At 46.0% G+C, this 13,140-nt stretch overlaps 1 protein-coding gene across 1 annotated transcript; it reads left to right on the top strand.

Annotated features, from left to right (window-relative positions):
• Positions 1-11,250: 11,250 nt before the first annotated feature.
• Positions 11,251-11,823, top strand: RNF183 (ring finger protein 183). The gene has a single exon (XM_036748704.1). The coding sequence runs from the start codon at positions 11,251-11,253 to the stop codon at positions 11,821-11,823; it is 573 nt and encodes a 190-aa protein (XP_036604599.1).
• The last annotated feature ends 1,317 nt before the right edge of the window (positions 11,824-13,140 follow it).

A 13,140-nucleotide genomic window follows, 5' to 3' on the forward strand; every position in this document is an offset into this window, starting at 1 on the left:
AAAATAGATCCAGGAGAGATAATTTAAAAATTATTGGACTACCTGAAAGCCATGATCCAAAAAAGAGCCTAGATATCATCTTTCAAGAAATTATCCAGGAAAACTGCCCTGATATTCTAAAACCAGAGGGTAAAATAGAAATTGAAAGAATCCATCGATCACCTCTTGAAAAAGATCCCAAAAAGAAAACTCCTAGGAATATTGTCACCAAATTCCAGAGTTTCCAGGTCAAGGAGAAAATACTGCAAGCAGCCAGAAAGAAACAATTTGAATATTGCGGAAACACAATCAGAATAATACAAGACTAGCAGCTTCTACGTTAAGGGATCGAAGGGCTTAGAATATGATATTCTGGAGGTCAAAGGAGCTACCCAGCAAAACTAAGTATAATGCTCCAAGGCAAAATATGGATTTTCAATAAAATGGAGGACTTTCAAGCTTTCTGCTTGAAAAGACCAGAGCTGAATAGAAAATTTGACTTTCAAACACAAGAATCAAGAGAATCATGAAAAGGTAAACAAGAAAGAGAATTCATACAGGACTTACTAAAGTTTAACTGTTAAGTTTACATTCCTACATGAAAAGATGATGTGTGTAATTCAGGAGATCTTTCTCAGTATTAGGGGAGTTGAAGGGAATATAGACAGAGGGCACAGGATGAGTTGAATATGAAGGGATGATATCTAAAAAAATGAAATAAATTTAAGGGATGAGAGAGGAATATATTGAGAGAAGGAGAAAGGGAGAGACAGAATGGGGTAAATAATCTCACATAAAAGTGGCAAGAAAAAGCAGTTCACTGGAAGGGAAGAGGGTGCAGTTGAGGGGGAATGAGTGAATCTTACTCTCATCAGATTCAACTGGAGGAGGGAATAACATACACACTCAATTGGGTATCTTATTCCATAGGAAAGTAAGGGGAAGGGGATAAAAAAGGGGGGATGATAGAAGGAAGGGCAGATAAGGGGAGGAGGTAATCAAAAGCAAACACATTTGAAAAGGGACAGGGTCAAGGGAGAAAACTGAATAAAGGGGGACAGGATAGGATGGAGGGAAATATAGTTAGCCTTTCACAACATGAGCATTATGGAAGTGTTTTGCATAATGATACATGTGTGATCTATGTTGAATTGCTTGCCTTCCTAGGGAGGGTGGGTGGGAAGGAAGAGGGGAGAGAATTTGGAACTCAAAGTTTTAAAAGCAGATGCTTAAAAGATTTTTTTTCTTTCTCAGTTTACCCACACAGAGCAAAATGAGTGTGAGAAACCAGAGACTCCAGCCAATAGCTGCTGCAATCCAACCATCTTCATCCATTCCATGCTTACAGCACTGGGCAGCCTTAGAGCAGAAATCTACATTAGAGCACTGTTCTATGAATGCCGAGTCTGACACAGGAGAAGGAACTGATGAGGAGTTGTATGTTTCTGCTAAACAAGTTGTGTAGAAGGACGCAGACGGGAGGACGAGGCTGATGGGAACATAGATTACAGAGGAAAGCTGCTTCATGGTGGAGATAGGAGGCACCTGTCCAGACTGCCCTCGTACTGCTAGTCCTCTGGAAACCTTGAAAATGACTCTGGCAGACCACGGGGAAACTTCTGCTCTCTTGTTTAGGAGAAAAGAGCAGATTTTTTAAAAAAAATTTTTGCATGCAGCTGGGAAACAAGATCTATAGGGAATGGGGCATAGAAATCTATCCTGCCCTACAAGAAAGTAAGTGGAAAGGGAATGGGGGGGGGGAATGCGGTGAAAGAGGGGAGGGTTGACTGGGGAACAAGGCAATCAGAATATATGCCATCTTGGAATGGGGGGGAGGGTAGAAATGGCGAGAAAATTTGTAACACAAAATCTTGTTGAAAACTAAAATATTAAATAAAATATATACAGGAAAAAAAGAAAGTAAGTGGAAAGAGGACGGGGGGAGAGTGGGGTGATAGAAGGGGGGCAGACTGGGGAGAGGGGCAATCAGAATACATGCCATCTTGGGGTAGGGGGAAGGAAGAGATGGAGAGGAAATTTGTAACTCAAAATCTTGTGGAAATGAATGTTGAAAACTAAAAATAAATAAATATTTTTTTAAAAAGATCATTCCTTTGAATTAAACATTGCCCATCTACTTCTGATACTTTCAGAAAAGCAAAAGGAGTAAGATAATTAGTCCCTCTTCAGTAAAAATTAGTTTAGGCTTTCTTAGCAGAAATAGGGCTGGCTGCCTTAGGACAATGAATTGAAGGAAATCACTGAAAGGAGATGGGAGGGGAATGGGAGAAGTGGTGGTCCTTAAAACAAACTTCAGATTTTCCTGGAGCTAGCCCTTATCCATGTTTATACCCAAGGCTGTTCTGGTAGATGCTTAACAACTGACTTTTAAACCATGATGCTTTTAAGTTGAATGCTTTTCTCTATCACTTTCTTAAGACTAGACAATTCACAAAACATTTGCTGATTTTAGCATAAATGCTCAAGCTGAAAATTTAACTACTGGTTTTCAGAAACCACACCCCTGCTCCTATCTTCTGAACTCAAAATCACACATCCCCACACTTTATACAGAATCAACTAACAGCCCTGGTATGTGTCACCAAATTCATCTGAATTTTAGTTCTGATTCTGATTCTCATTGATTTTGTGACCTTGGAAATGTCTAAATCTCTGGGGCTGTTTCCCCTTTTGTGCAATGAGGATAAGGAATGACATTCCCACCCCCAGCCTCCCAGCCCCCTTATCTACTTCCCTCACGGGGCTGCTGAGAGGCTCCAAGGAGATGGGATCTGGGAGAAACCAGGCTCCCTCTTGCCTCTAGGAGCAAATAAATTTGATTAAATATTTAAAGCCCTTCACAACTTGGCTACAATCTACCTTCCCAGACTTATTCCAGATTACTCCCCTTCTCAAACTTTCCAGTTCCTGTTCCTCCGGTTCCTCTGTGGTGCCACCCCCTGTCTTTGTGCCTTTATCCCCCAATATCTGGAATGCACTACCTCCTGGCCTTTGCCCCCTTAGAATTCCCAACTCTTTTTTTAAAAAACCATTCAAATATCACCTCCTACATGTGGCCCATTCTGATCACTCCAGCTGCTAGGGTCCTCCTGAAAATCTTGAATTTACTTTGTATATATTTTATGTGTACATGTTCTCCCTGATAGAACAAAAGCTTCCTGAGGGCAGGAACGATTTCATTTTTAAATTTACAATTCCTGGTAAGAATCACAGGAGTTAGAGAGTTGGAAGGGACCTCAGCAGACATCTAGTACAACTCATATACTAAAAGAATCCCTACTGTAACATGCCCCAAAAGGGGCCACCCAGCTTTTGTTCAAAAAAGCCAAGGAAGGATAGTCCACTGGCTCTCAACGTCACCATCTGTAAAGGCAATCAGTGAATGGGAAAAAGTGGGCTTCAGGGGCGGGGCTCTCAGAGTCCTGGGGGGAGTGGCTAGGACTAGAGCCAACGGAAGCCTGTAGTGGGAAGAGCTTGCTGAAGGGTTGAGGTGGAGCTAAGAGGCAGTTAGAGAGGCAGTTGGTGAGAGCAGTTAGGAGCTGCAGGAGAGAGTAGGCAGTCAGCTAGCTGGAACACAGCTTGGAGATTGTGGCCGAAGTAGCGGAAGTGGCAGCGATGGCGGCAGGCGCTACAAAAAAGCAGGACTGACCCTCGTGGAGACCGGAGAGTGCTGAGCAGGGGCTTGAGGCCAGTGGGTGGTCTTCTTGCTGGACAGCCCTGGCATTGGGGCAGGGAAGCACCAGTATGGCTTGGCTTGCTGCCATAATGTTTTTCTGTGGCCTCCTGGTCACTGTTGTGAGATGGGCATACTGGTTTGGAAGGTTCTTGCCAGGATGTCAAATTGGGGACACTGGTCCGTGGGTCTGCTACTTTTGAGTTTCAATAAATGCTTTAACTCCTCTGCCTTCTACTTAGAGAATTCCTTATATCCTGCGATTCTGGACCATTCAGGCATATTCATGATTATCTTTGAAGTCATGAATTCTGCCTTAATGATATACCATCCCACTTTGAACCACTCTAAATGTTAAGAAGTTTGGCCTCTTCTTGAATCCAACTTGGCTTCTTTGCCAGCTTCTAACCATTGTTGCCAGATCTATGGTCTGGAGACAAAAGGAATAAGCTAATCCTTCCCTCCCAGGATAGTCCTTCTTCAGTGAGACAGCTATATGTCCTCTCTGAGTCTTAGCTTCCCCAGGCTAACCATACCTAAACCTATGTAACCAGCTCAAGGCTCTTCCCCATTCTGATTGCCCACCTCTGGACACTCCAGCTTATCAACATCCATCTTAGACCACAGTGCCAGAACTGAACACAATACTCCAGATAAGGACTGATAAATGTAGAGTACTGTGGGACCATCACTTCCCTATGGAAGCTAAGGCTCTTCCTAAGGCAGCTCCCAATGGTATTAGCTTTTTTTTGGCTGTCCTATCACACTGCCGACTCTTATGGAGCTTGGAGATCATTAAAACCCCCAGACTCTTTTCAAAATAACCTGACTTGCCTTCCCCAACTACCAGTGGGGGCACCCTTCCCCCTTGCCTTTGCTTTGTCCTTCTTCTCATAACAACTCTTAGGACATCTAACATCTTAAGATGCCCAGTCACCATCAGGGTGGTTGGTGAGAATAGCACCATGGCTGTTTATACCACTTTCAGTAAGCTGGGAGTCACCAGTTACAAGCCTTTCAGAGAAACGTATGACCAGTGGACCTTACAAGTCATTTGCCCTGACAGTACATCCTAAAGTTCTCCAAGTCTTTACCACCTGCCCTGTTTGTATATCCTCTGGATCACTGGGTACTGTCATCTGTCCTGCTGAAGCACCCTAAGGACCTCTGGGCCTTCCCATCAGATTGGACTCTTAAGATTCAGGAGCCTTTTCATTCAATCTACAACTGATCTCTTTTATGTGCGATGTCTCCCTTGCTTAGAGTTGGGTTCCTTAAGAACAGAGACTGTCTCTTTTGTTTCTGTTGGTATCTCTAGCACCTAGCACAGGGCTAGACCCATAGTATGAATGCTTCATTCATTCCTCTTATACAATGAGTTGGATTTAGATGACTTTGGTGGTCCTTGCTGGTTCTAAAATTCAATGATTCCGTGGGAGGAGAAGAGAAGACTCTGGCAGACCCACAATTACCAAATGCTTCCTTAAAAAACAGCTTTGAGGACTCTAGGGTCAAAGAACATGAGGTCATGTTGGCTAGGCCAACATGAACAGCTAAAATTCTATTGAGAATCCATCCACCAAATGGAGGCCAAGTCAGCCCATGAAGAAGAAGAGAAATAGAGGGCTGAGGTGGCTGGTAAAGAGCGCTGAGGCAGTTGGCCAGGGCCAGGGGCCCAATGTATGACCAGGAGCTTCAGGGTGGTAATGACCGTATCTGTCACTTTAAATATTGTCAGTCTATGGGAAAGAGTTTCTAGGTTCAAGCTGAGCTCCTGATTGCTATCCCTTAATAGGGGAGGAATGCCTCAAGCTATATAACCAAGGCTCAGCTCCCTCCCACAAAATGCCAGTTCCACCCTGGAACACAGATAGCAAAAAGCAAATAAACCCATTTACCCAAGCTGAGAGTAAACAAAAATCAGAGAAGGTAGGAGACAGTCCCAGATCTCACTCCGTGGGAAATTCTCTAAAACGTCTCTATTGTAGTAAGCTGTGAATAGAGACGTTATCTACACCCTTTCCTCCCTCTTCCTCTCTCCTCTTTTCTCTCTCTTCTCTCCTTCCCTTCCCCCTTTCTCTTCCTTCTTTCCCTTCTTCCCTCCCTCTCTCCTTCCTTCTCTCTCTCCTCGCCTCTTTTGCTCTCTTCTCCTCTCTCTCTCTTCCTCCCCTTTTCCTCTCTCTCCTCTCCCTCTCTTCCCCTGCCCCATCTCTCTGTCTCTTTCTGTCTCTCAATCTCTCTCTCTCTCTGTCTCTCTCTCAATCTCTCTGTCTCTGTGTCTCTCTCTGTCTCTCTCTCTCTCTATCATTCTCTCTCTTCCCCCCCACCCCAGTAGGTTACAAAAGTAAATATGAGGTAATTTGGGGGGGAGGGTTTCCACTTATTGCTAGGAGAGGGGGAGTCTGGAAAAGCCTCATATAGAAATTGACACTTGAGCTAAGCTTTAAAGAGAGCTTGGGATCCTAACAAACATAGGTGAGGAGGGGAGGGCATTCAAAGCATGTAGGACAGCTTGTGCAAAAAACAGAGATAGGAGATGGAATGTTGTTTTCAAGGAACGAAGAGTCCAGTTTGTCTGAATATGGAACATGTGAAGGTGAATAATATAGGGTAAGCCCGGAGAGGAGTTTGTATTTGAGGCTTGAGGCAAGGGGAAGCCATCGAAGCTTTTTGAGCGCAGAATGATGAACAGTTATCCCTCCCACATCTCAACTGTCCCCATCGCGGTTTCAATATATCTTGGGTCAGCATAAGAAATTAAATGGGGATTTTGGGGGAGTCTTGTGGAAGCCACAGATGACAGCCAGCGGATGACACAGAAAAAGTTTAGAAACTCAGAAATGCATAAAATATGTGTAGCATTGTACGATATCAACATATTTTGTCTTTTAATACTGTAATAATTCAGACTGCTCTGGTACAAAAGGAGGGTCAAAAAATTTCACAGGGATTTTCCAGATCGCAGGGGCCACCGCTCTCCTAGTCCCTGAGATGTGGAAGGGATAACTGTATTCAGAACTGTGCTTTAGAAATATTGCTTTGCCAGCTGTGGGGGAGATCTGTTGGCGAGGGGAGAGACCTAAGGTGGGCAGACTAATTAGGAGGCTGTTACCACTGTCCAGGTGAGATGATGAGGGCCCAAGCTTGGAGTGGTAGCCATGTGGGTAGAGAAAAGGGTATGGATTTGGAAGACATTGTAAAGATACAATGAAGGAGAATTGGCAACTGATCGGAAATGTTGAATGTGAAGAGCCAAGGATAACTGTATGATTGTAAAGCTAGGTCACTGGAAGGATGGTGGTACCCTGAATAGAAATAGAACAGTTAGGTCGGGAGGTGCATTTTTGGGAAAAAGATAATGAGTTCTGTTTTGGATGTAACCAGACTTCTGCCCAAGTTGAGACAGTGTTCTTGAGGGATAGCCCTCAGGTCTGAGGGTCGTATCTTAGTCCTGTGTGAGAAGAGGGAGATGTGATTCCAGATTGGCTGTGTGCTTGTGTTGGGAGATTATTGGAGGATACTTGGGAGAAATATTTGAGAGGAGGCTGGTAAAGATAGGCAAATATCCTTGAATAGGCAAATATTTTTGAATAAAGTTCAAACTTTTTGAATAAAACCTCTGGAGCCACAGAAAGCCAGCCTCCATGCTGTTTCTTGACTTTTAAAAGCACTTGCAACCCTAGAGAGCAGATACCCCTTGATGAGATGGTACCCTCTCCTCTCCTTCTTTGAGCTGAGATCCTAATTCAATCTCAAATGAAAAGCTCATTTACTCTTGTGTATTCTTTAGTATATTCTAATCTGTAGAACTCCAGTTTGTTTGCTTTGTTTTGCTTGGATAAATGCATTTACTTATTCACTATTCATGATGGTCTTTTGTGTAAACAGTTTTTTTGTGGGAAAGGGTGAAAAGCTAAAGGTTACCCTCTCCCATTGGGTAGGGGGTTGGGGGAAGAGTTTCTCATTTTGAACCCAGACTTGTACCCCTAGATTAGAAATATCTGAGCGGTAACAGAATTCTGTCCTGAAACTCCTCTTGGAGACTAGAGAAAAGATTATCTAACCTTAATCCTGTTCCCTAGATCTTGTATTTCCCCCCACCACCAGGCTTCTGATGGTGCTGCCATGGGCTCCCCTCCTACCCTTTGCAAAGGTGGGTCAGATCTGAGATCATTTCTAGCCATGCTGCCCATGAGCCATGTTAATATATTTAGACACTTCTCCACACACGTATTTCTTATGTGGACAGGCTGAGTTTGAGATTCATCTGGGATATCCAGTGTCCAATGTCCAATAGGCAGTTGGTGATATAGGACTCAAGCTTGGGAGAGAGACTAGGGCTAGAAGTGTGGAACCAAACCTAGAACACTTTTTTTCAGTCATTTCCAAGTTTCACAATAACAATGTTGCTCTCAACACACTTAGCATGCTGCAAAACTTTGAGAATCTTTAATTTCCTATGCATAGGTACTTTCTCTGGCTACACAGATGACAATCCCTCAACAACTTCATAGATGGTAATTCATAGTTAGTGTGACCAAAAAATGTCACACTGCTCTCCCCTCCCCCACTTCACCCAAAGCATTTGCTTTGCTTTTCTGGCTGGAGTCCCCCAAAGTGATAGAATCACAGGTCTTACTATATGCCAGGCACAGTGCTAAGCCCTGGAGATGTGCCCACAAGGAAGCACAACAGTCTCTTACAATCTAATGGAAAGATACAGCATATATAGGGATGCTAGGAGGGTGGCGGGATGGGTGAAGGGTATCTCGGGGGGACAATGTGGTAGGAAAGGAGAAAGAGGAGGAGTCTGGAGAGAGACCAGGTGATAGTGAGGTGAAATATGCCTGGGGTCCTTCCTCCAAATAGTAGTGCTGGGGAGGGAGTCACCAGGGAGAGGAGGAAGGAGGGCCCCAGGGCCAAGATTTCTCAGAGTGGTGATGTAGCAAGTGAAGGGGAGGAGGCAGCCCAGGAGAGGCCAATGCACCTCTCTAAACCTTGGGAGCTTGGGCAGCAGATTATGTGTTTGCACCTGACCCCATACCATAAATCATCCTGGCTTAAAAGGATCTGTCTGAGCTCATGCTCCACTAGGAGCACCTTCTATAATGGTCAGGAACCCAGGTTGATTTCCTTGGACCCTTCCATAACTGCCGGGATCCAGAGCCACCTCCATCGAATGATGGACTTTATTGGAAGTATCTGAACCCTTAGCTTATTTTTTCCTCTTTTTTTATAATACAGGGTACAAATGGGTTTCTAATTGTGTGTTCCACTATTGGAAAAACTTGGAAATGCCTGCAATGATCACTGTCTAAATAATAACTATAGAGGATAGAGAGCTGGCCTTAGGAATCAAGAAAACCTGGATTCGGGTCCTGTCTCTGATAGATACTGTCTGTGTGACCCATCCCATCTCTTAACGTCCTGGTGCCCCAGGCAGCAATCTGAGCTGATAAATTTTGGGCTTGAAAAAATTCCAAATTTAATAAACATCAAACAAAATGAATAACGACCACATTCGTTGTAAAACAGAAAGTGGAGATTGTATAAGGAATTGGGAACGTCTATTTATAGTGCTTCCTGTTCTTTTAAAACATAACAAACATATAATGAAGCAAGGCTGGATGGTCCAGTAGATGGAGCACCAGGCCTGGGGTCAGGAAGACCTAAATTGAAATCTGGCCTCCACATTTACCAGGTCATTGAACCTCCACCTGTCTCAGTTTCCTGAACCGTACGATGGGGATACTAGCAGCACCTACCTCGCAGGGTTGTTGTGAGGGACGAATGAGATAATGACTGTAAAGTGCTTGGCACATAGTAAGCACTATGTAAATGCTAGCTATCATCATCATCATCATCATCGTCATCGTCATCTCATCGTGTAACCTGCCGGAACCGTAAGTTGCAGAACAGTTCCTGACTTGCTGTTTCCCTGGCTGGAGCTCCCCACAGCGATGAAATCACAGATCTGAACCCCTGAAACTCCTAAAAGTTCACATTTCTTGAGGCTCTTAGGACTTTCCCGAGCTAGATAGCACAGGTGAACCCACTCCGCAGCTGAGGCTAAGAAGACTGGTCCAGGTCACTGAGCTAGGCAAAGGCAGGATTTGAATCCAGGTCTTGGGACCCCAGAGAGCTGCGAGCGCTTCCACTCCACCAGTGCTGCCTTACCTGTCCTCTTGTGCTTAGATTCTGGGACTGGGCCAACTCCTTGACTGTCCTCTGTATGCAGCCTTAAGGGGCCCCAGCAATTTTCCTGCTCCACCTTTGTCCCTGTTTCTGTCACTCATTGTTCAATGGGTTGGGACAGGTTTTGTAATATCACGGGGACCAGCGAGGCCCAATAAACTCCCATTCCACTCGCCCAGCTTTGGCTGCTGCTGCTCTCTGGGTGGCTGGTGAGTTCCTCCGCCTGCCTCCTCCCCTCTTCATTATCTCTAGGCAGGTGAGGTCTCTTTCTCCCAACTCCCATAAAAAGGCAGGCTGTTGCCGAGCAAGGAGCTCCCAGCTCTGGGTACCTGGGTAAGCTGCTTCCATGGAAACCAGCAGCAGGTTTTACAGGTAGAAAGCAACCTCCTGAAGACTAACTGGGGAAGCTTGCTGGGAACCGGAGCAGGCAGGGAAAAGCAAGAAGGAAAACACTGTCTTCTCGGGGCAATCCACACAGTCCAGTTGGATGCTGGACATTCAGGTGGGTTCATATGGGTCAGAGTGGTGGCTTGGGGAGTAGGAAGGAGAGGGTGTGTGGAGAGGGAATGGGATTTGTGGGGAACAAAGGAGGAGGAGAGAAAGATGAGGAAAGAGCCGAGACACGCTGAGTGGTAGGAAGTTGGTGGGCTCTGAGGCTCCAGAAGGCGCCGACTGGGAAGATAAGGGAGATTTTGGAGAGCTCCCCTGGAACCTCTTGGTGCTTGTAGAGGCTTCCAGAATGAAGAACTTTCCTGGATACTGATACCGTCCATTTGTGCCTTTTCTGCTAATATCTTCCCAGTGTTTTCCTCACTGCCTGGTACCAAAGGGTGGGGAATATATTTCACTCATGCAGTCTGTCTGTCCAGAGCCTGCTTGGACCCAGTGGAGGTGAGTAATGGGCATTTGTCCCCCAAAGTAAGAGAGGCCTTGGGGACGAATAGAGAGCCCCCAGGCCCCGCCTCCTTACTCCAGTGAACAACTGTGGGTAAGCACAGAACTCCTGGTCCTGTGGGTACTCTTGTGTCCTTCTCCTGGACATTGGACAGCTGATGCCACTATGTGGGTGCAGGGAGCTGAATCTGGTTTGTCCAAAACAGCTCATTAAAGTGAAGTATCTAGGCACTTGGTTTGCTACTGCTCCTTTTCCACTCTGGGGGAAATGTAAAAAGGTCTGGTGACACCCTCTCCATTCTTAGGTCCCCGGGGCAGAGTTGGGGAGGGAGGGAACCTTTTGCTTTCTGGAGGTTGTGTTCCCCAACCTCCAAGTCTTTGTGGGAGATGTAAAGACTGGTGGATATTCTTCCAGGAGAAGCACACGCTTAGGCTTCTGACTAGAGGTCTCCTGGATGGAGCAGCCTTTTATGTGTCAGGTCTGAATGATGGCCGAGAAATCGGGAAATGAGCCTGAGGCCGAGTGTCCCGTCTGCTGGAACTCATTCGACAATACTTTCCGGACTCCCAAGCTGTTAGACTGCCGCCACTCCTTCTGCATTGAATGCCTGGCCCACCTGAGCTTGGTCTCTTCCTCCCGGCACCGGCTGCTGTGCCCCCTCTGCCGCCACCCTACAGTCCTGGCTTCAGATCGGCCAGTGACTGACCTGCCCACAGATGCTGCTGTCCTTACCCTGCTCCGTCTGGAACCCAACCACATCATCCTTGAGGGCCGGCACCTCTGCTTTAAGGATGAGCGCAAGAGCAGATACTTCTTGCGCCAGCCCAGGGTCTACACTCTCAACCTGGGGGTCGAGCCGGAGAGCCAGGAGGGCCCAGACCAGCAGAGGGCAGCGCCCCCTGCCCCTGTGCCAATCCCCAGCCACTTGTCCCTGCGAGAGTGCTTCCGAAACCCTCAGTTTCGCATCTTTACCTACCTGATGGCCGTCATCCTCAGTGTCGCCTTGCTGTTAATCTTCTCCATCTTTTGGACTAAACAGTTCCTCTGGGGAGCAGGATGAGACACGGGCCCCAGGCAGAGGCAAGTACCGCAAGCCAGTCAATACAGGGAGTTCTGGGAAGGCCAGGCTAACATGGATTGGCTGCTACTGCCCCTCTCCCACTTTCCAGATGGATGGGGGAGCTGCTGAGCCCAGAACTGGTGCCATTCTTCTGCGGTGTTTGGTCCTATCACAATCCAGGAGTTGGTTGTCTATTTACTGCTAATGAGAATGTCTGAGACCTGAGACAGAGGGGGCTAAGAAGGGACCAAGGTGCCATTTTCCCAAGAATGCTGAAATGGGATTCCAGTTCTTTGCTGCTGGGGGGTAGGAGGAAGGTATGTCTCCAAAAGCTACCTCAGAGGGCAAATCAATAATGGTACCCCTGACTGTGATGGAGAACCAGGTTAATGACAACAGATGGAGGCATCCAGGAGCCTGTATGCTCTACAACTTCGCTTCAGATGCCAAAGTGGGTCACCTTTCCCCTCAGCCACTCCCAGCTTCAGTCCTGGTTGTTCCAAGTTGTTTTCTCTCTGATAGACCTCTAGAAATTTGTGTGTATCAGTCAGTCAATAAACAATTATTAAGCACCTACTATGTGCCAGGCACTGTGCTAAGTGCTGGGGACACAAAAAGAGGCAAAAGACAGTCCCTGCCCTCGAGGAGCTTATAATCTAATGGGGAAGACAACAAACAAATATGTACAAATAAGCTATGTACAGGATACATCGGAAACAGTTAACAAAGTGGGGGCACTAGAATTAAGGTTAGGAAAGGCTTCTTGTAAGAGATGGGATTTTGGTTGGTTCTTAAAGGAAGCCAGGGAAGACAATAGGTGGGGAGATGAGGATGTATGTGGAGGGACTTATCTAATTCTCTTCCTTCTCTCATTCATTGCCCTGAGCAGAACTTGTGATGATGGCTCCCTCACTTTTCCCCCTTCCCCCTTTCCTATCCAAGTCTTTTGCAGGCAACAGAATTAGCTTATCACTTGGAACCATCTCCCCAGTTGCTTAATATAGGAGAAAATCTGCTACCAAAATATGTGTTGCATGATGCATAAGATGCCTTACACACCCCAAATGAGGCCAAGAGTGGAAAGCATTTTATAAATTAGAGGTCAAGGTCAGGGCTGCTGGGAAGAGTCATTTAACTTTTCCTTCTTGGCAAGATGGCAAGGGACTTAAAAACTGAATGGTGTAGGGAGAACAGGGTCCTCTGACTAGGTGATCCTCTAAAGTTTAAAAGGTCTAAGCAGTTTTCAGATAAACTCCTGGATAGTCACAGAGGCCCCATGAAGGACAACCTAAATTCTGGCCTTCCTACTTTAGGACT

This window comes from Trichosurus vulpecula, chromosome 3 (assembly GCF_011100635.1).
Source record: "Trichosurus vulpecula isolate mTriVul1 chromosome 3, mTriVul1.pri, whole genome shotgun sequence".
NCBI classification, from domain to species: Eukaryota; Metazoa; Chordata; class Mammalia; order Diprotodontia; family Phalangeridae; genus Trichosurus; species Trichosurus vulpecula.

Excerpts from the sequence above, each read along its gene's own strand:
- RNF183 (XM_036748704.1), top strand. The coding sequence starts at position 11,251 with ATGGCCGAGAAATCGGGAAATGAGCCTGAGGCCGAGTGTCCCGTCTGC.